At 42.7% G+C, this 21,000-nt stretch overlaps 1 protein-coding gene across 1 annotated transcript in view; it reads right to left on the reverse strand.

Moving 5' to 3' along the window:
- The window catches only part of LOC138261456 (adrenodoxin-like), a 65,312-nt gene that overhangs the window by 10,731 nt on the left and 33,581 nt on the right, over positions 1–21,000 (reverse strand). Inside the window, exon 3 of the mRNA XM_069210413.1 lies at positions 1,279–1,408. Within this exon, the coding sequence (XP_069066514.1) occupies positions 1,279–1,408 (130 nt within the window). The remainder of the gene's footprint in view (positions 1–1,278; positions 1,409–21,000) is intronic.

The following is a 21,000-nucleotide window of genomic DNA, read 5'->3' on the forward strand; positions in this document are numbered from 1 at the left end:
CATCCTCTTGCACGTCAACTAAAATTTAATGAGGCCTCAGACGTAGCCGGCTGATGGAGTGAGAGAAAAGCCATTATTTTCCGGCTAGGACTTTAAAGAGTCATCACATGGAAAAGGCAGCAGCCCAACTCCACTAGTTAATAGGTGAGCCCCAGATCACTTTCCTGCCTCTTCACCAGCATCGCCTCTGTTTTTTAGGAGATCAGTTTGAGCCAATTACATCTCACCCATCTCCAGATCTCTCTCATGCATTGTGGTAAAACAGGGGTAAGGTATTCAGTGCGCAGTTCTGCTGGACTGCAGTCAACTTGAGAAACATTTTAAATATATAGATAGTCAGGAATCCTCCGCTCTTGCCCTTCACCGAAGACTCCATCTTTATCTGAGCATCAGCGGAACTTACATTCCGTCCCAGCTACTACTCTGAACTACTACTACTCTACAACTACCTACTCTGAAGGAGTCAAGTGGCTGGAGCACAATTGACAGGATTTCAAAAGACACCTCTGCTTGGAGCAATCATCAAACAGGTGGGTTTTCTTAGGAGACAATGTGCATAAATATGTCTTTTGCAGCTGCCCTTCTACAAGGTGGAGAAACTGCAGCTGACAATTAGACCCAGGAGAGAAGAATGGGAAGACACTGGGAACTATTAGTAATTACAGAAACTGAACATTAAGTGAAGATTTGAGAGGGATGATGCAAATCTCAGCATGCATGTAGGTGTACAAGGATTACTGACTCCAGTTCTAGATTATCTGGAACAACATTTGGAATTAATGAACAATGATGCTAATCTGAACTTCTATTGAGAATTAAAGTGCTATAGTACAAAGCTGAGCATTCATTTAGAGTCATTGAGTGCTGGTGCAAAGCTGAACATGGACTATGGATTAACGAATGAAGAAGAAATATGAAAATGCACTAAGAATATTTAAATGACAAATCAGAGCATGCACTACGATTCACTGAATGATGGTACAAATCTGAGCATTTATTGTTACTGAGTGATGGGGAGATCTCCTCATAATAAAAATATTTAACAATCTATGTTGAACATCCATCACAACATGGATCACTACATATATGTTACATTCTGCTCCAGTAATGCCTTTGCCTTACTGTCTCTAGAGACAAATCAAAAGTCAGAGCTATTGGCTTTGTCATCACTTGTTTCTCTTCTGGTTATTCCACAAACCACATTCCATCATGAAAGTAAACTCTCTCATGAAGGTTTAGGGAAGGTTTTCTGCAAACCGTTAGAGAGGTGCCACCTACGTGTCAGTGAGTCCGTACGCCAAGTCCAGCATGTCCATCTCCTCGTCTGTGACAGAGTCCAACTGGTCATAGATCTTCTGCTCGAATATGAGGTGGCAGGTTGAACAGGCCAGGGTCCCCTCACAGGCACCTGGGGGGAGAGGTAGCAAGAGCCGAGAAATTCTTAATGGAAAAGGAACTTGACAACAGAAAACAACAGTGAGGACAGTGGCACACACAGAGACTGGAAAGGTTTCTGGAGTAGCCACTCAATTCTCATTCTTGCCACATGACCAGTACTGCAGAGGATAACTTTGGGATGCAAAACTCAGAGGCACACCGCCAGTTGGCAAAAGGTTCACTTTTATTTTGAAGATGGGGCAAGGTATTAAAAGAACACAAACACAACATCTTTTGCCAAAATAGACTGTGAACCTGAAGGTTGAACTAACGAATGAAAAAAGTATACCTTTCCCGCCCCATAAACTAAGCTACCCATCCTGTCCAAGGCTACCTACCCCGTCCCATTCCCTGTATCCATCTTTTCCCACTGCTATCTATAACAGGCCATCAGTAATGCTTATGCCTCCCAGCCTTCGACCCCCAGAACGTCAGGTACATTGCTTGAACTTGGACCAGACATGTCTCCCCACTTAGACCTATTTTGCCTCCAAACCCTCACCTAACGAAATGTCAACATCCCATTGAAAGACGATATTTTATTTTTCTGTCACTTTCACATTTCCTAGAATCTCCAAATGTATAATTTGCCCCCCAGAACATCTACAGGCTTGGTGTCATCAAATGTGCCTCAATAGCAAGATAATACAGATAATCCATATCCTGCCATCTTAATGAAGGAATATTATATGATATCTTCTTGCCTCTCCCATGGGGATTTCCTTACAAAAATATGCCTGCTCCATAGCTAATTCCTTCAGTGTCCCATTGATGGAGGTTGGTATTTTAGTTTCACATTCTTTCTAGGGCAGTAACTGGAACAATGTAATTTCTGCTTCTTGCAACATGCTCACTCATTCATCCAGGTCATCTTTACAGTTTTATGAATACTAGAGCCTCATGTACAAAGGTGTTTTGTAGCCTCTAATACTGTGATTTGCATAAAAGGAGGGTTTCTTACTGCAAAACATCTTTTTGTAGTGCATAAGGCTGTTATTATGAGACACCCAGAGCAGTATCCCCTGGGCAGGGGAGTGATCTCACTCTAGGTGATCCCGAGGTGCACACCCACACACAGTAATGTTTCTGACTTGTAAGGAGCTTTTGAGAGACATCTTTACCCATCTGAGAATCACAATTCAATATATCAATGTTTCACAATCAACTACAGTCACAAACCAGTGACCAGATGTTGACACCTCAAAAGGGGTGGTATATGTTTTGCAAAAGGGAGTTTAAAACTGTGGGACAGCTGCCTTTTGGGAATCATGTCAGACAGCCTCTGGGAGCAAATGAACTATTGCTGATCCCTCCATATGTGTTCCTGTTAGACCTGACAGCTTTTTAGCGTGTCTCTCCTGTCCTTTTGCCTTCTGACCTCCTGGTTTTGGACTCGGAAAAGTGCGCAGAGACAATAACCCAGCAAAAACAACTGCCAATCAGTGCTAAAGTGCTAGTGCTCCCCATATACATTATAATGTGGATTGGTTTATCCATGATTGGCATATTTGATTTACTAAGAAGTCCCTAGTAACGTGCCCTAGAGGTGCCTAGGGCCTGTGAATCAAATGCTACCAGTGGGCCTGCAGCACTGGTTGTGCCACCCACATTAGTAGCTCTGTAATCATGTCTCAGACCTGCCACTGCAGTGTCTGTGTGTGCAGTTTTAAATTGACAATTCGACTTGGCAAGTGTACCCACTTGCCAGGCCTCAACCTTCCCTTTTACTACATGTAAGGCACCCCTAAGTTAGGCCCTAGGTAGCTCCAGGGTGCAGTGTATGTTTAAGGTAGGACATATACGAGTCTGTTTTATATGTCCTAACAGTGAAATACTTTGGTTTTCACTGTGCAAGGCCTATCTCTCTCATAGGTTAACGTGGGGGCTGCCTTTAAATATCCTTAAAGCGCAGATTCCCTTTGAGAGTAGATACAAATATGGAGTTTAGGGTCTCTGAACTCACAATTTAAAAATACATCTTTTAGTGAAGTTGTTTTTTAAATTGTCTGTTTGAAAATACCACTTTTAGAAAGTAGGCATTTTCTTGCTTATGCCATTCTGTGACTCTGCCTGGTTGTGGATTGTTTGTCTGGGTCAGGTTTACAGTTGGGCTGTTCACACCTCTCCTCTAGACAGTGACACAAAAGGGGGTGGGTGTAGCCTGATTATCCTGATGAGCAATCTGAGCTAGAGAGGAGGGAGGAGTGGTCGTTCACACCTGAAAGGACTATGCCTGCCCTCACACATTACAGTCTCCGACCCCCTGGTGTTCGTCTGGGGCCTGGCCTGGACAAGGAAGGATCTTGCAAACACTTGAGACTTTGCTTTGAAGTTTGCCAACTTCAAAGGCAGAACTGGGTATAAGAAGAAGACCCAAAACCCCAGACTTTTAGAATCTTTGTGGAATCAAGAGGAACCTCTGCAAGGAGAAGAGCTGAAGAGCTGAAGAAGGAGTACTGTCCCTTTGCTGTGCTGCTTTGCTGGACTGGCCTGCAGTTGCTGCTTCTGCCTGAAAAGAGTGCAAAGGGTGAACTTTGCTGTGAGTCCTGCTTGAGAAAATTCTCCAAGGGCTTGGAGTAGAGCTTGCCTCCTGTTGGAAGTCTCAGGGACACCAAAGACTTCAGTTTTCTCGACCTGCAGCACAGGGAACTGTGTGTTTTGTGCTGTTCAAGAGGAGAAACCACTGTGACGCCGCCAACGACGCCGCTGGCCTGCACCGTGACCTGCCGATACTACACGGAGTCACATTGCCCCGTTTCGCACCGTGACCCTGGTCTCACCAACTCAGTCATCAGACGACTTCACCGAGTCACTGCTCGCGCCGCGACCTGTGGGCCCCGCACTTCAGCATCGCTTGCTCACACTGCAGCCTGAGGATCCCCGACGACGCCACTCCTGCTGACACCGGTGCCGCTGCCTGCACCGGGGCCTATGGACACCACTCGTGAGGTACACAAAGCACCGTCCCATCCCGCACCGCAGCCCCGGTCCACCGTCGTCAGCACCATCGACTCCTGTGTCGTCACCAGGCATCCTGCCTGCACCGTGGCCTGTGGACACAGCTCGTGAGGGTCACGAAGCACCGTCCTGTCCCGCCCCGCCGTCTTGGGCCTACCGACGACAGCGCTTCAGCAACGGCGATGACGCTGCCTGCACCGTGACCTGTGAACACCGCACGTCGCATCGACCAGCTTCGCACCGCAGCCCTGACGCCATTCACGCCGGACCAACTGACTTCATTAGCCTGGAGTTTGATCTGCAACACGTGTGACCTCAAGGGCCCGACGACTCCTGCACCGACTCCGGAACCGACACCGCGTCATCAGTGACACCGGAGCTCACCGCAAGGATCACGACGCCCTGCAAATCCATGGTACTGTTTGCGGGTCTTCCTGACACCATAGCTGGCATGCAACGCCACGGCCGGCCTGAACTGTTGGTTTTGTTGATCACGAATCCGTGATAGCCCCAGGTGGAGCTATCGACTTCAAGGAACTGCAGTTTTGAGTAAATCTTGCAGGATTCATATTTTTCTTACTGTATGATGGATTTTTATCGTATTTAGTCTTGTATTATATAGATAAATATTGGCTATTTTTCTAAAACTGGTGTGGTGTGCTTTTGTAGTGTTTTCACTTATTACTGTGTGTTATGTGCAAATGCTTTACACATTGCTTCTGAGATAAGCCTGACTGCTCGTGCCAAGCTACCGAGGGGGTGAGCAGGGGTTATCTGAGTGGGTATCTCCCTTATCCTGACTAGAGTGAGGGTCCTTACTTGGACAGGGTGCAAACCGACTGCCAACTAGAGACCCCATTTCTAACATTTCCCAATTAGGAGTATATGGAATACCTAAAAGTGCCCAAGAACCTGACATGCACTCTTTCTTGAAATCTTCCATCACTGAAACTGTTGGCCTGACAGATATTTCTACTCTCAATATTCAAAGAGCCCATCACATAGACCCTAATATAACTTCTTTAATTTGTTCATTTCTGCTGTATACTTTTCTAATGAAAGTCCTTTTGGCAGTCAAACAACCCAAGTAAATGCTCTGGTCTGGTCATAGGTCCTTCTTTTCTCATGAATGTAGGCACAGTAATGGCAAATAGAAGGAAGGAGCTGAGATCCATGAATGCTAGACCAGGGTTGATCCATTTATGTCTCTTTAAGGTTACATATGAAGACAAAACTAGTACCATTGAATCCCCGGGCAGTAGCAGGAGTTTATCCATCATCAAAAAGGAGATGGAAGTTGACAAAACCTAATTTATAATGTCAAGTCTACAAATGTTGATCATATATCAACTTATCTGTTTGTTTTTCAAATAATAACACTTGATAAGCTATTATGTCTTATTTTATAAAATTGATCTTGTTTTGTGCTTTTTCTTTTATCTACAAGTTCTCTGGTGTAATGTGGAGTCTCATGGATATCTTACTGGTGTCTTTTCACTATGTGTCATCCGTCTTCACAGAACTGATACCTTAAACCCCCCCTTTTGTGTCCAGATGTTTTCTGTAGTTCAGGAAATATTATATAGTGCTGTCTTTCTTGATTTCTTATTTCATTTCAATCTAGTAATTCCAGGGTCAGGAAAGACACAGTGGAGCATTATGTTTAGTGCATCACCACTCATTTTTACTGTGTAATTTCATTGTAACTACAAAAAAATGATTATGGTCAGTTTGACCTTTTACCATATTTTTACTCATCCTCATGTTGAGGACTCCCAGATGAGTGCACTCTTTCCCTTTACCATACTCTTCTCTTTTTCATTTTCACTTAAATTGCTTTCCCTATTTTTATGGTCATACCACCTTAATTCAATGTTCTGATACGTGTTATACATTTTGGGCCTGGTTGGCAAAGGTAACTTACACTTTTGAGTAAGACTGTAGTTCTTGACTAAGTTTACTACAGTATTCAAAAACTGCACTTTTGTAGTAACTTACATTTTTGTAGTACATTAGGGACTGATTTAAACTTTGGTGTGGAGGGTACTCTGTCACAACAGTGACAGAGTGCCCTCTCTGCCCTTTCTGCCAAACTGAAGTTCCACCCGCTCAGTTTAAATTTAGGCATAATTTAAGCATGTTAGCGATGGAGGCTACTCCATCTCCGTCACTGACATGCTCCTTCAATGGCCCAATGGAGTAAGAGAAGTCAGAGGTTTGGCCATTTGACCGCCTAACCTATTTAGAGTGGGCGGACAAATTGACAATTTTTACTTTGACACACCACCATCTAAAACAGGGCGGTAAGTAAAAATAAAAACATTATAACAACCCTCATGTCATGGGAGAAAATCATTGTTTTTTTGTATTTTCAAGAAGAAAATGAATGTTAAAAAATATATAAAAACAGCATATATTTATTATTAATTATAAAATTTTAAATAAATTATTGTACATTTCAAAAATAATATAACAATAAATGTTAATAAAAATCAATAGTATTTATTGTTACATTGGTTGTTTAGCATCAATTTATATGTATTCATATTTTTATATTCAAAACTATTAAAAACTATAAACTTACTCAAAAGGCAGTTTGTGAGTCAGGCCCATAATCTTTTCTTGTAATGGTCAATGATTAGTCTGTGTGTTATCTCCTGGAATAGTAATAGAGTATGAAATCCTATCAAAAGACTAAGGGTACTCACTAATTTCTCACAAATATAATGCCAAATTGCACTATTACAAGAAATGCATTTGAGAGATGAAGATTTACTTTTTTTAAGAAAAACTGGGTAGGGTATATTGCCCCTTCATGTGCTGTGAAAAATAAGAATTGTGTTGCAATCTCCTTTCATTAATCTTTAAATGTGAACATTTACTTGCATGAAATTGATATTGATTGAAGATGGATTTTTCTTGATTCAAAATGATTATTCACTTTCCATCTGTAATGTATATGGTCTTGATGAGGTCTTGTGCCAATGCCAATGATAATCTATTGGTTGAAAGGGATTGTAATGAACTCATCAACCTCATAATTGACAGATGTGCCACCTTAAGATATGTACTCAACAAACTGTAAACAGTATATTAAAAAAAAATCTCTTTTAGTGGGTTGATAGATGCTTGGCAACTCCACACTCCAGATCTCTGGGAATAGGTTTATTCATCTGTTCACCACTCATAAGTCAGGATTGACTATATATTTCTCAGTAATGGTTTTGCTCAATCATTGATATCTGCTGAAACTGGAGCAATCTTATAATCTGCTCATGCTCCAGTTATTGAAGATTTGGAAATGTTAACAAATAGGTGGACATTTAACAATTTACTATTACAAGACAAATGTTTACTGAGGAATTTGAAAGATTTATTTTTTCATTTTTTGACAGTAATATAGCTCATAACTCCAACTTTAATATAGTAAGGGGTCATATTATTACTTATACCACTACAAGAAAAAAAGAAAGCTCTTCATTAATTTTCTTCCTTAAAGCTCCTTATTAAAACAATTAGAACACAAATGTTATTCTTCTAAATGAGAAGAAGTGCCAGCTCATCTTAGTCAAGCAAAATTACAACTTAATAAGAAATGTATTCAAATTTATTGAGGATGCCTGTGGTTCCACTTACAAATGATGATATTACGAGGGACCTAAGAAAGTAGGAAAGATGTTAGCTAATTACCTGAAAGTTAAAAAGCAAACATCAAGAATTAAGGCTATTATTGATAGTAGGGATGGGCATAGTAGAATTACCCAAACATTCTGCGAGATTACGCAGAAGAGAAATTCTGCATTTAGCGCTATTTTCCTATCACAAAATTGATCCCATCCTTAGAAATAGCACTAACTACAAGAGGACACGACTAGTGAGCTTAAATGTGCATTTGGGTAGGATTTTACCCCAACTTACTCCTGGCATTTAGCACTATTTTCTTAGCACAAAATGCACAGTCACATCCAACATGGACATGAGAATGCACTTTGTGCTAAGAAATAGTACTAAATGCAACACAAATAGCAAGTGGTCCCTTGTTCATTTTCCTTGAAGGTACCTATGATATATGCCCATTAAATTATTTAGTTGGCATATGTGTGTATCTCCTTAGTGCTATATCTTTTCATGTTAATAACATCTTTTTTATTAAATGATGGAATAAGATGTGCTGTGATCATAGAGTGGACACTGCAAACCTATTATCTATACATATGAAGATGAAAAGAGATATGCTCAGGAAGCCCTTTTCATAATTCCTATCAAGGTCTGCAGAGAAAACTGATTTTGTAAGCACCAATTCTGAAGCTCCCTGAGATGTATTTATCTTTATTTATTAATATTATTTTGTTATTTTGGAATGTTCATTATTCAAGTTAAATGGGATAACTGTTTTGTTATGTATACATAGGCCTTCTCTTTTTTTTTTTATATCTTCTCTCTAATCCCATCTTTTCGTCTTTTTCCCTTTCTGATGCCTTCTTTATATAAATAAAGGAAACAAATGCGTATTTCTTTAGATGCAAGGTAGTAGATTATCAGAAGTATTAATAATGTATTAAATATAGATGTATGTTTGGTTTTAGTTGCATTTAGTTCTTGATATACTGCCAATACTGTCCTAAATTATTCAATCTTATTCAATGATATGATACTGCAACTTTTTTGCATTTATCTTCCTACTAAGAAAGCAATATTTAACCAACAAATAAAATTACTAAATGTACCAACCATGGAAGGAAACCTGTCACCCTCAGATCACATCAAAAGTTGGTTTAAGCAATAACTTACTAAGATATCTTTCTGGAGTCAGTGAGTGGGTCCCAAATGTCATTGTATTAATCATACATGATTACAATAAATACGCATAAGATACAATGACAATGACAAAAATAAGCCAAGTCTACAAATCTCATTTATACAGGTATAAAATAAGGGAATTGGATTACTGAAACAAAATTCATCTGCTTCTTTAATAGTCCTGATATTTGACTTCACAAAGAATTTTTGAAGATAGAATGTTTGCACATTTAACAATTCAGGACAAATGTATATGGTATGATCAATAGTTTCAAATGTGTAGTCATACAAAAGATAAGAGTTGTTATTCCAAGATTTCTCAGCCCAAATGGGTCTAGAGTAGCCTGAATATCTGGAATGTTCTTTTTGTTACATCTTCTAGATTGGAATTCAGATATTGTTGCTTGAAGTTGAGGTAACAATCATTTAGTGAATGTAATTCACTAGTGACTTCAAGTTCTCGGTACAGTAATTTAAACTTGACCAGGTTCTTCTATTCAGTTTGGGTCATGGATGATGGTGTTTCCAACTCTGAAAGACTGTGATGTTTAATTACTTTATTAATATCATCCAAAGTTGAGGGTGACGTTTTTATCTCTGTTTTGTTTCAAGCCCTCCATAAGTAATGCTTTGATAGTGAGCCTGTTGACATTACACAGCTGCATATGTAATTCACTATTGAGATGTTATGAAGACTTTAAAAAGTTTTTATGTTTAATTCTAGCCTTATTTTACTTTAAGGGGATGAGGTTCGCAGGTTCAAAAGGTGGCAAATATATTGCATATAAATTAACTCCAACTGTGTTAATATTTTCTGATTAAATACCAAGGATGCATGCAGTAACAAAAGGGGAATTATTGATGTAGGTGCTGGCATAGATTGACTTATTCCTCTTCCTCTGTGGTGCTTTGAAAACATTTTTTGCAGTTTCAATCAATTTTGCTTCTTGGTTTTCAAATGAGCTGGCCAGGAAAGCGTAGAATTAATGGTTACTCCCAAGTATACATAGCTGTCTTGGTGCTCTACAATAGCGGTTCCCAGATCCCTAGACTTTGGTTTTACTTTTTTCCCAAATGTTGCAACTTTACTTACTTTTGTTTTTGCAAAGTTGGTGTGAAATTCATTATCTAGGTTGTAGGCACTGAGCTTAGACAGCTGAAGCTTCAGGCTTTTGTGGTTAAGGAGAGCAAGACAATATTGTCAGCATATGCCAGATGGGTGATGGGGGATGCCATAATTATAATGTTTTGGAGGGAAGCCCTTTACTTCCAATACTTTGGAAGGTCAAAGAAATACAGCAAAAACAATAACTGGGCTAAAAATACAGCCTTGCTTAAGGATGTTTGAGGTAACATTTTCACTGATAGGATGTTTGTTGAGGTCAGTTTAACTCTAGCCCAGATATCCTTGTGTAGTTCTACCAAGAGGTGAAGTAGATTTAGATCAATGTCCCAGTTCAGCAATTTGTTCCAACGTCTACCACAACTAATTTTATTGAAGATAGAACTGTAATCAATTAAACAAGTGCAGAAGGTAATGTTTCTCGCTCTTGCTTTCTTTGCAAGAATGGTTAATACAGCAATGTTATCGACTGTGGAACAGCCTGGTTGGAAGCCAAGTGATTACCCTTTAAGAAGTCTGTGAGAAAATTAAGCAAAAGTTTAGCAAATTGTTTCCCTTCGCTGTCTAACAAGCCTATTAGACAATAGTTTTTTAGATCAGACTTCAGTCCTTTTTTAAAAAGGGGTGAATTATAGAACCTTTCCAAGACCTGGGAATAGTCCGAACAGCAAGCACTTGAGAGAACAGTTTGAATTACATAGCGCTCTAGAGGATGGGGTCAGTTTCTAGTATGTCTGTCGGTAACTCACGGACCCACAGCTTGGGAGGAACAAGCTCTCTTTATCAAAGGGGTAATTTCACCAACAGTGATTGTGGGGGTAATATTTTCATAAGTAAAGTTTGGTTTTGTTACAATAATGGAAGAAGAATATAGGACCCTATTTAGAGTTTGGCAGAGTGGGTGACGAATATCCTGTCCGCCGTATTACAATCCCATTATAGCCTATAGGAGTCGCAATACAGCGGACGGGATATCCGTCAAACTCTTAATCAGGCCCATAGTGTGTCAATATGAGATGACCAGAACTCGCTTGAGATAAAGTGGTCATATGCTGATCTATGTGCTCTATACCAAATCCTCTCATCTCTCTGTCATTGGAGACCATCATTACCCTTTCTGTATCATAACGTCTGCTCCACAGACGTCTTCCTGGTGGGGCATCGCTTCTTGTTCTGCTTTGTGTGTACCCTGTCTATTCCTATCTGTTATGTTTTTTTTGTGTAGACTGGACATGGAACATTTTAGAACCAACCACTTCCATGAGATGAGCTGATGCAGTTTAGATGATAGAAGGCATGCATTGTCTGTGCCATCATTTATCTTCATGTGCTTACGTGCTTGCAAGACATACATGAAGTGCATTGATGAGCTTCTGTTCATGCTGGGCCTGGCATAGAAAGAAATCCTAGTAGTCACTGTGAATCTAAGGCTCAAAATAGGTGTACAGTATTGTAAATACTGTCACTGTCACACTCTTCACTACACTGCCTTACTATGACCAACTGCATAAAGAAATGTGCTGTGGTGCCATCTCTTATTCACATCATGGGAGCCAGGCTAAAAAAAATATTGGTGAGGCCCAAGGTCACATGACCCAATTATGATTTCTCAAAACAAATATAGGTAGAACAGAAGTGGGGTGAAGTGGGGTGGGTTTATCCAATTTTAATAATTGCTTCCTCCATAACCACACTGCTTCCTCTGCTTGTAGATGGCCCTTTTTGCTTCCTCCCACATCTGCCAACTGTTAGTGGCTAGTGATCTTTGAAAGTTGCATGGGTGTAATGCTTACCCTTAATTTCAATGAGCAAGCAAAGCCAGATGTCTTCTAGGAAGGTGCATGCGCTCCCTCCAAAGAAAAGATGTAAGAAATAGTGTCAAATCCACAGTTGTCACATAAATTAATTAAAACTATAGGCCCTAAAAGGGCACTCATAAAATATTCCAATCATTTCAAGGTGTGCCATTGAGGCCTGGCCTTCCCCAGGATCTGATCCCATTTTGTTCACATTTTGCCCTCAGCCGGAATAATACTGGGGCTCAGACCCCAGTGTCCCACAGAAGTTGGCACCTGTAATTCTCGTTGCCATCGGGAAGCTGTTCTGGCATGCTTAGAGCAACTTCCAAATGAGAGCCATTTGTTGTGGGCAACTTGATGCCCACCAGCAGGAGCCAGATACCAGTGCGCAAGTAATTGGTTCTAGCATCACAACCATTACTCCAAAGACTTGCACAGGGGATGGCATAAATGTCATTATTGGTCAGATGTTCTCCTTTTGTTCAACTGATTGATCTGTTTTGTAGTTGTCCACCTCATTACCAGCTAGGATAAGATGAGTAGAGGTGGGGTAGGTCAGAAGACCAACTCAGAGACCAAAGAATTGTTAATGTCAAAAGAAAATAAATAAGAGCAGTTATGGATGTTGGGGCATCAGTGTCTGAAGTATACCACCTCCACAGCCAAAGCAATTGAACAGTCCGAGAGGTGATGGAAAACTGTCAGTGAAAGGAAATTGGATTATAACTGTGTCGACATTTGTAGTGTTAACAATTGTGTGGTCAAGGAAGAGAGTACTCTCAGGAAAAGTGAAAAACAATTAACCAGTCATAGGTGTGTAAACTATAATCATATGTCTTCATTTAAATTGTGCCCTGCGACAGGCAAAGAGTGTAAGAATTAAAATAAAATAGGGCATTGTTTCAGAGTAAATAGAGATGGTAGAAGAAATTCCAACAGTTGTATGGGTAGCATAGCCTGTATAGGTAGTTTCCAGGACAGGAGTACTGCCAATGATAATAAAATGGAAGGTCAGGAATGCTCAGGAGTAGTGTTGGCTATCCAACAAAGAAAATCATTTGTTGAGGAATACATCAAGAAACCACCCTCCATTTTGGTTGGAGTTTTAGGGAAGATATTTCCTCAAAGGTGGATTCAGGTTCACCTTGGACCATTGTTACAAGAGATTTTTTTCTGAGAATCATTTGAAAAGATGTTATCTGAAGAGGATCTAGGACCAGGTAATATTGTGGCTGAGTAATTGTATGGATGTACCTTTGATTTCTTTGGTTTTGTAAGAGTTGAGCTTACCTTCAAAGACCTCACTGCAGCCATCAAAGAATATGTGGCACATAGACGGGTAAATGTCCTAGGATGGAGAGTGCAGTGGTAAGTGGCGATTTTGTTGAATCCACGTGGAAAAGAGCAGAAGAGTAATAGAAGATGGGTATGAAGAATGAGTTGGCAAACATTTTCCAGAGGTTTTTACCCAAGAACATGGGAAATGAGAGGGATTTAATCACAGGATCAAAGTCAACAAAGGAGTACAGACTGTGAAGCAAACACTTAGAAAAGTTCCTTTAAGTGTGAGAAATTAATTGAGTGAAATTATTGAGGGAATGGTTGAAGAAAACATTATTTACTTAGCTGAATCCTCAGATTGGATATCTCCAATAGTTTTGGCACAAACATCTGACCATATGTTGAAGGGGGTAAGTAGGCTTGCATTCAGTAAGTGCTTTATTTAAATTGATTATCATACATTACCAAACATCAACAAATTGGTCACTAATCTGTAAGGTGCAAATGTGTTTTTCACCTTAGACCTCCTCTCGACTGAACACCAAGTTTTGTTCAATGAATATTCATGCCACTTCACAGCTTTTTTTCATGCTGCAAGGTTTTTCCAGTTCAAGAGAATGCCATTCGACTTATCCTCAACAGCTTAAGTGTTTTAGGGGGTCATTTTGACCCCGGCGGTCATGGACCGCCGGGGCCAGGGTTGGCGGGAGCACCGCCAACAGGCTGGGGGTGCCCCGCAGGGCATTCTGACCGCGGCGGTTTGGCCGCGGTCAGAAGTGGAAAACCGGCGGTCTCCCGCCGGTTTTCCGCTGCCCAAAAGAATCCTCCATGGCGGCGCAGCTCGCTGCGCCGCCATGGGGATTCTGACACCCCATACCGCCATCCTGCAGAGCCGGCAGGAACAGGATGGCGGTATGGGGTGTCGTGGGGCCCCTGGTGGCCCCTGCAGTGCCCATGCCAATGGCATGGGCACTGCAGGGGCCCCCGTAAGAGGGCCCCACTTTGAATTTCACTGTCTGCATTGCAGACAGTGAAATTCGCGACGGGTCCAACTGCACCCGTCGCACCTTCCCACTCCGCCGGCTCCATTCAGAGCCGGCGTCCTCGTGGGAAGGTTGTTTTCCACTGGGCTGGCGGGCGGCCTTTTGGCGGTCGCCCGCCAGCCCAGTGGAAAACCCAGAATCACCGCAGCGGTCTGACGACCGCGGTGCGGTGTTCTGGCGGGGGTACTTTGGCGGGCAGCGGAGCAAGGTAAGAATCACCCCCTTAGTGTGTTTTGCATAACATGTTTTAGAACATGGAGACCACTGTTTAGAGCTTCCAAGCTGATATTTTGAGGTATTCCAGGAATGAAGCAGACCACATAAGACTTACTGAATTAGTGCGTGCTAGACTTCAGAAAAATGACTCACTTTAGAAGAAGAGAACCGCAAATTGTTTTCTGACAAAAAGGACTGTTCAAATCACACCATTTCTGATGATGGCATTGTCCCTAAAAGGCACTTGCTGAAGCAGTCTTAAAGGCTCCATCACTGGACAATACAGAAGAGTTGCTATCATTTTCTGGCTTGTGTGAATATTATCGCAAATGTGCATGTAATTATGCTGAGAAATAGTGCAGTTGAGGAACATGGTGTGAAAAGTTCAGATTTTGAATTGAGAGAGGTACAGCAAGAGGCATTGGATTACATAAGAAAGGTCATGGTTATGCTCCTCCACTGAAAGCTTTCATTATGGATAAAATTGTATAATCGTGGTGGATGTGTGCATGTGTGGTATGGGTGATAAACATTCTCTCAAGTGGCATAAAATGAATCTTGGAATGCTGCTTTTGCATCTAGAATATTGTCTGTTGCCAAATGTAAATATGCAGCCATTAAAATGGAGTTGCTTGTTTGTCTATGGGCATCACAGCATTTTATGAAATACATTTGGGGTAGCAGGTTTTTGATAAAAAACAGACCTAAAGCCTGTAGTGGGAATACTATCACCAGAGGGAGGTTGGAATGTGTTACAATGATTGCTAGACTGACATCTTGCTTAAAGGAATACAGTTTTGAAGTTCAATTTGTATCTGGGAAAAGAATGTTACAACAGACTTTTTGTCCAGACTGCCCATTCGACCAATAGAGGGTTTGGAAGAATTTAATCAGGAGTATTATATAACTACTTTGGCAAGCGTTGTGAGTGATTTTTGTGGAATTTCTGAAGCACTTTGGTTTGAAACAGATAAGCTTGATCCGGTACTGAGTTCTGTATGTATGTGGGTAGGAATTGGTTGGCTCCATCAGAAAGAAGATTTTCCCTGTGTGTTGAAGGAGTTCTATTCTGCCTACTGGATTAAGGCACAAGTTTTTTGAGGCAGCTCATGAAATTCAGCCAGGGATGCCTGCTATGAAAAAATTGTTACGTGTGCATTTTTGGTCGGCTGGGACCGATAAATTGCTGATCACTGGGTACAAGAAAGTCCACAGTCTACCTGTAGAGAGAGGATGTTTAAAGTCAAGTCAGGTCCCATTTTCCTGTCCGAGGGCCAGAGATTCCCTGGGAAAAGACTCTCAGTATTCATTGTCATTGGTTGAGTTTTATTCAAAGTGTCCTGAAGTCAGATTTGTACCTCGAGCAACTGCTCTGGCTATTATGGAATTTTCAAAGAAATATTTGCTAGGAAAAGATACTACAAGTGCTGTTGTCACTGATAATGATGTACAGCTTACTTTCCTGGAGTTTATAGACTTTCTAGCCACATACAGTATCAAACATCTCATCACTTCCAAGTATGCTTCACAGTGCAATGAACAGGTGGAAAGATTGAATTGAGTCATGACGGAAATTGTAATGTGGGTGAACAGGACTGGACTAGACTGGAAAGACTTTAAGGGATCTAAATTGTAATTGTACCACATAACACCTCACAGCACCAGTCCATTTAAATTGCCTACAGGGCGAGAGGAGGCCTCAAAACTGTGTCCTTATTGGTTTAAAAGTAAGATAACTAGTGCAGGATTCGGTCCAAAGCAGCAGGAGAATGTCGTGGAAACTTTTGAGAGCTTCAAGAAAACCAACGTACACCACCACGCCCAACAACCACCAAGAAGACAGTGGAACCGAATCTCCTCGGAACAACTCATATCGACCCTCTCTCAGAACCCACCCACCAGCACTACAGACCCCAACGAAGCCGCCAACAACCTCACGAGCTGGATCTCAGACTGCGCCAACCTCCTGGCCCTCCTGAAGACCCAAGCAAACAGAAACAGCCACAAGAAAAATTCCTGGTTTACCCCCGACCTCAAGGACTCCAAAAAAGAATGCCGCACCCTCGAGAAGACTTGGCGCCTCAACCAGACCGACGAAAACATGTCTGCTCTCAAAAACGCCACCCGCAAACACCACCAACTCCTCCGCGCAGCACGAAAATCAGCCTTCCAGAACAGAATAGACAGCAACGCCCACAACAGCAAGGAACTATTTGGCATCGTCAAAGAGCTCTCCAACCCCGACGCCGAAAACAACTCCATCCCTCCCTCACAGGACCTCTGCGACTCCCTCGCAGCTTTCTTCCACCACAAGATCACCGACATCTACAACAGCTTCACCACAACCAACTCGAACCCTCCACCGGAACCCGCCACTGACAACACCACCATCCACACCTGGAACTCAACCTCCACTGAGGAAACCACCCGCGTCATGAACTCCATCCACTCAGGATCACCATCCGACCCCTGTCCGCACCACATCTTCAACAAAGCCGACAACATCATCGCACCCCACCTCCGAGACGTCATCAACACATCTTTTTCCACCGCCACCTTCCCGGAGAACTGGAAGCACGCTGAACTGAACGCCCTCCTAAAGAAACCAACAGCAGACCCCACCGAACTCAAAAACTTCCGGCCCATCTCGCTCCTACCGTTCCCCGCCAAAGTGATCGAGAAAATCGTCAACGCTCAACTCACCACCGCCCTGGAAACCAACGACTCACTCGACCCCTCACAGTTCGGCTTCAGAGCTAACCACAGCACCGAGACCGCCCTCATCGCAGCCACGGACGACATCAGATCCCTGACCGACAAAGGAGAAACCGTGGCCCTCATACTCCTGGACCTCTCTGCAGCATTCGACACGGTCTGCCACCGCACCCTGATACGTCGCCTAAGCAACGCCGGCATCAGAGGCAAGGCCCTGGAATGGATCACCTCCTTCCTCTCCGGAAGAACTCAGAGAGTCCGCCTCCCCCCCTTCAGATCCACGGCTACGGAGATCATCTGCGGCGTCCCCCAGGGATCCTCCCTCAGCCCCACCCTCTTCAACATCTACATGACCCCCCTGGCGAACATCGCACGCAAACACGGACTCAACCTCATATCCTACGCAGACGACACCCAGCTCATCCTATCCCTCACCAACGACCCCACCTCAGCAAGAACCAGACTACACGAAGGCATGAAGGAAGTAGCGAACTGGATGACAGACAGCCGGCTTAAACTGAATACAGAGAAAACGGAGGTCCTCATCCTCGGCCCTACACCTACCGCCTGGGACGACTCCTGGTGGCCTCCTGCCCTAGGCAGCACTCCCCAACCCACCGACCACGCACGCAACCTCGGTTTCATCCTGGACTCTTCCCTCTCCATGACCAGACAGGTCAACTCGGTGACCTCAGCATGCTTCAACACCCTCCGCATGCTCCGCAAGATCTTCCGCTGGATCCCCACCGACACCAGGAAGACCGTCACCCACGCCCTCGTCACCAGTCGCTTGGACTATGGGAACGCTCTGTACGCCGGCATCACCATCAAGCTACAGAGGAAACTACAACGAATCCAGAACGCTGCTGCACGACTTATCCTGAACATACCCCGCCACAACCACATCTCCGGACACCTGAGGAAACTCCACTGGCTCCCAGTCAACAAGAGGATAACCTTCAGACTCCTCACCCACGCACACAAAGCCCTGCACAACCGCGGACCAGAACTCATCAACCACCGCATCTCCTTCTACACTCCTCCTCGCACCCTACGCTCGACCGGACAAGCCCTGGCAGCCGTACCACGCATTCGCAAAGCCACTGCCGGAGGCAGGTCCTTCTCTTACCTAGCAGCGAAGACCTGGAACTCCCTTCCCAGCCACCTTCGCGCCATACAAGACCACCTTCACTTCAGACGGCAGCTCAAGACCTGGCTCTTCGAGCATTGAACCCCCCCCCCCACAGCGCCTTGAGACCCTTACGGGTGAGTAGCGCGCTTTATAAATGCGACTGATTGATTGATTGATTGAGAGTGTTATGGATGCCACTGCTGCTAAAGAGGAGAAAATGAAAACATGGTAAGATAAAAATGTTTCAGCTAAAGAGCCTGATTTTGTGTTTGGGGGGCTGCATCAGGTTTCATAAATCAAGATTTTAAAAAAAGGGATCTTCCAGATATGACAAAGCTTCTGCAAGTGGTAAATGTTAATCTACAGAGCGTAGTGAGTCAGAATGATCTAGTGCAACACGTGTGCAGGGTTGCAAGTGTGCATCTGCGAGTGAGCCTTTGCTTTTTGATGTGTATTCAGTAAAGCTATATGAGGCAAATTAGGTGGTTTCTCTTGATGAGTCTACTCTACACTTGTTCCCCCTCTGACTCAGGAATTGCTGGTTGTATTGGACAGTGTGGAAGGTAAATCTGCAGAACAGGCTTCAGAAGGAAGATGTGTTAACTTGATAGCTCGCAACCGAACCCCATATGTAATACTAAAGGGTGGTGTTTGAATGTTTGCTGACTTTCAATGTTATTTCTATGACTCTGATCTTGTTCTCTACATTTTCTCTCCAGTTTCCATTACTTACCTATGTATCATTGTATTATTTGTTGTTACTCCTTTTGCTGAACAGTGTCTAATGTTAGGTATGGTTTCCTTGCAAATGGAATGTTGAGCATGGGGGCTCAATGAGCTTTGCTGTTCGACCATGCAGTTGAGAAACACTGAGTTCTCAGTAGAGAACTGTGTTGAATAAACAGATGTACCTGGATCTCTAGCTTTTCTGCATTAAATTTCAATACAGATGAGTTGAGAGATGAGTTGGGAGATGTGGTGAGTTGAGTTGAGAGATGAGTTGAGAGATGTGGTGAGTTGAGTTGAGAGATGTGTTGAGAGATGAGATGAGGTGTAATACTGTATGGTGGAAGACCAATGAAGATTAAAAATTAGAACAAAAGTCTTTCCAGTTTGACTTCAAAAAATTGGAGAAAAAAAAATAATAATTGTTAATTGTCATGTTTATTATACTCACAGCTCCAAAAAAGAATCAGATGGTTGGTGCTCATAATCAGAGAGATACGAAAACATGTATTCAATAACATGTTTTACGTAAACCCACAGCACAAATGGCATGCCTGACAGAATAGAGCAATGAAGAGCCTTAAGTTTAAAGGCAGCTGTCTGGCGATATTCATAAATTAACTTTAGCTGGTAGGTGTGCAGGACTTGGGCTGTCACAGTCAAGGAGAGCTTGTCAGAGCTAAGTTTGAAACATAGCATGTTATTAGACTCTACAAGTTACAGACAGTCTGAGTCATGATTTCTTATCTCACATTGCGCAGCAACTGGCTTCTGCCCACTCTAATAGCAGTTGAATTTGTAAAACAGCGGTAGGATTAATATACTCAGGAGATAGTAAAGATGAGGAACTGAGTTACAAGGTTGCAAAGCACGTCACAGCAGCCTTGGGAGCCAGGCCCAGGAGAAAAAGGGGCTGCAGGAGCACTTTAGGCTGAAATAGACATGATACTGTTAGCCCCATTGAAATATTTACATATTATAATATGGATATATCAAATATCCACTGGAGTAAGAATCAAATTGATTAACATTGATTCAAATGTCATTGGTTTTCCATTAAATGTGTGCCATTTATATAAATGGAACTATTTTACATCTATAGAGAAAATTATCACAATAAGTAATGTGGGTTCTGCAGTCTACTGGGCCACAGTTTGAGTAAAAATCCTGCAGAACTGTAAGCCACAACTCGATGTAGCTATTACACTCCTGTGGTTACAGGAGCTGCTACTGCTTCCAGTGAGCTGGGACAAAACCAGTTAGGTAACATGAGTATGAGATGTCTACAAAAGCCCAAAAGCTATTTCAGGCAATTCATCTTGAAGGGATTCCCAAGTCTGGGCCGCATTACAAGGTCCTCATTCCCTCTCCTGACACATTTGCCTCCCCTCTCCCTTCGGCTTCGTTCAGGGTATCACAAGTGGGGCCCCAAGGGTTCATCTTAGGAAGAGATGCCAGGGAAATCAGTAATTCTGGCTCCAGTGTCCCTAGGATTACACCCAAATCCTCCTCAAGTTCCACAGATCTGGAGAGTTACAGTGGATCTCATTATCCCAATTCTACAAGTAAGTTCTGAAAGGGCTGAATCGAGATTACTGGGGACTTTGTAATGAGAATCATTAAGGAAAGGAAAGAGGTGAATGACAGAGTCTCCATCTCGCACACTGGGAAGGGCAGTGCTGGTAGGTGCACCTCACTGGAGGACAGGGTGTAAAGACATTAGTGGAAATGCCCACTGGAGACACTGTAACATGGCACAAATCTAAAGTG

The sequence above is a fragment of the Pleurodeles waltl genome, chromosome 2_1 (genome assembly GCF_031143425.1).
Source record: "Pleurodeles waltl isolate 20211129_DDA chromosome 2_1, aPleWal1.hap1.20221129, whole genome shotgun sequence".
Taxonomy (NCBI): domain Eukaryota; kingdom Metazoa; phylum Chordata; class Amphibia; order Caudata; family Salamandridae; genus Pleurodeles; species Pleurodeles waltl.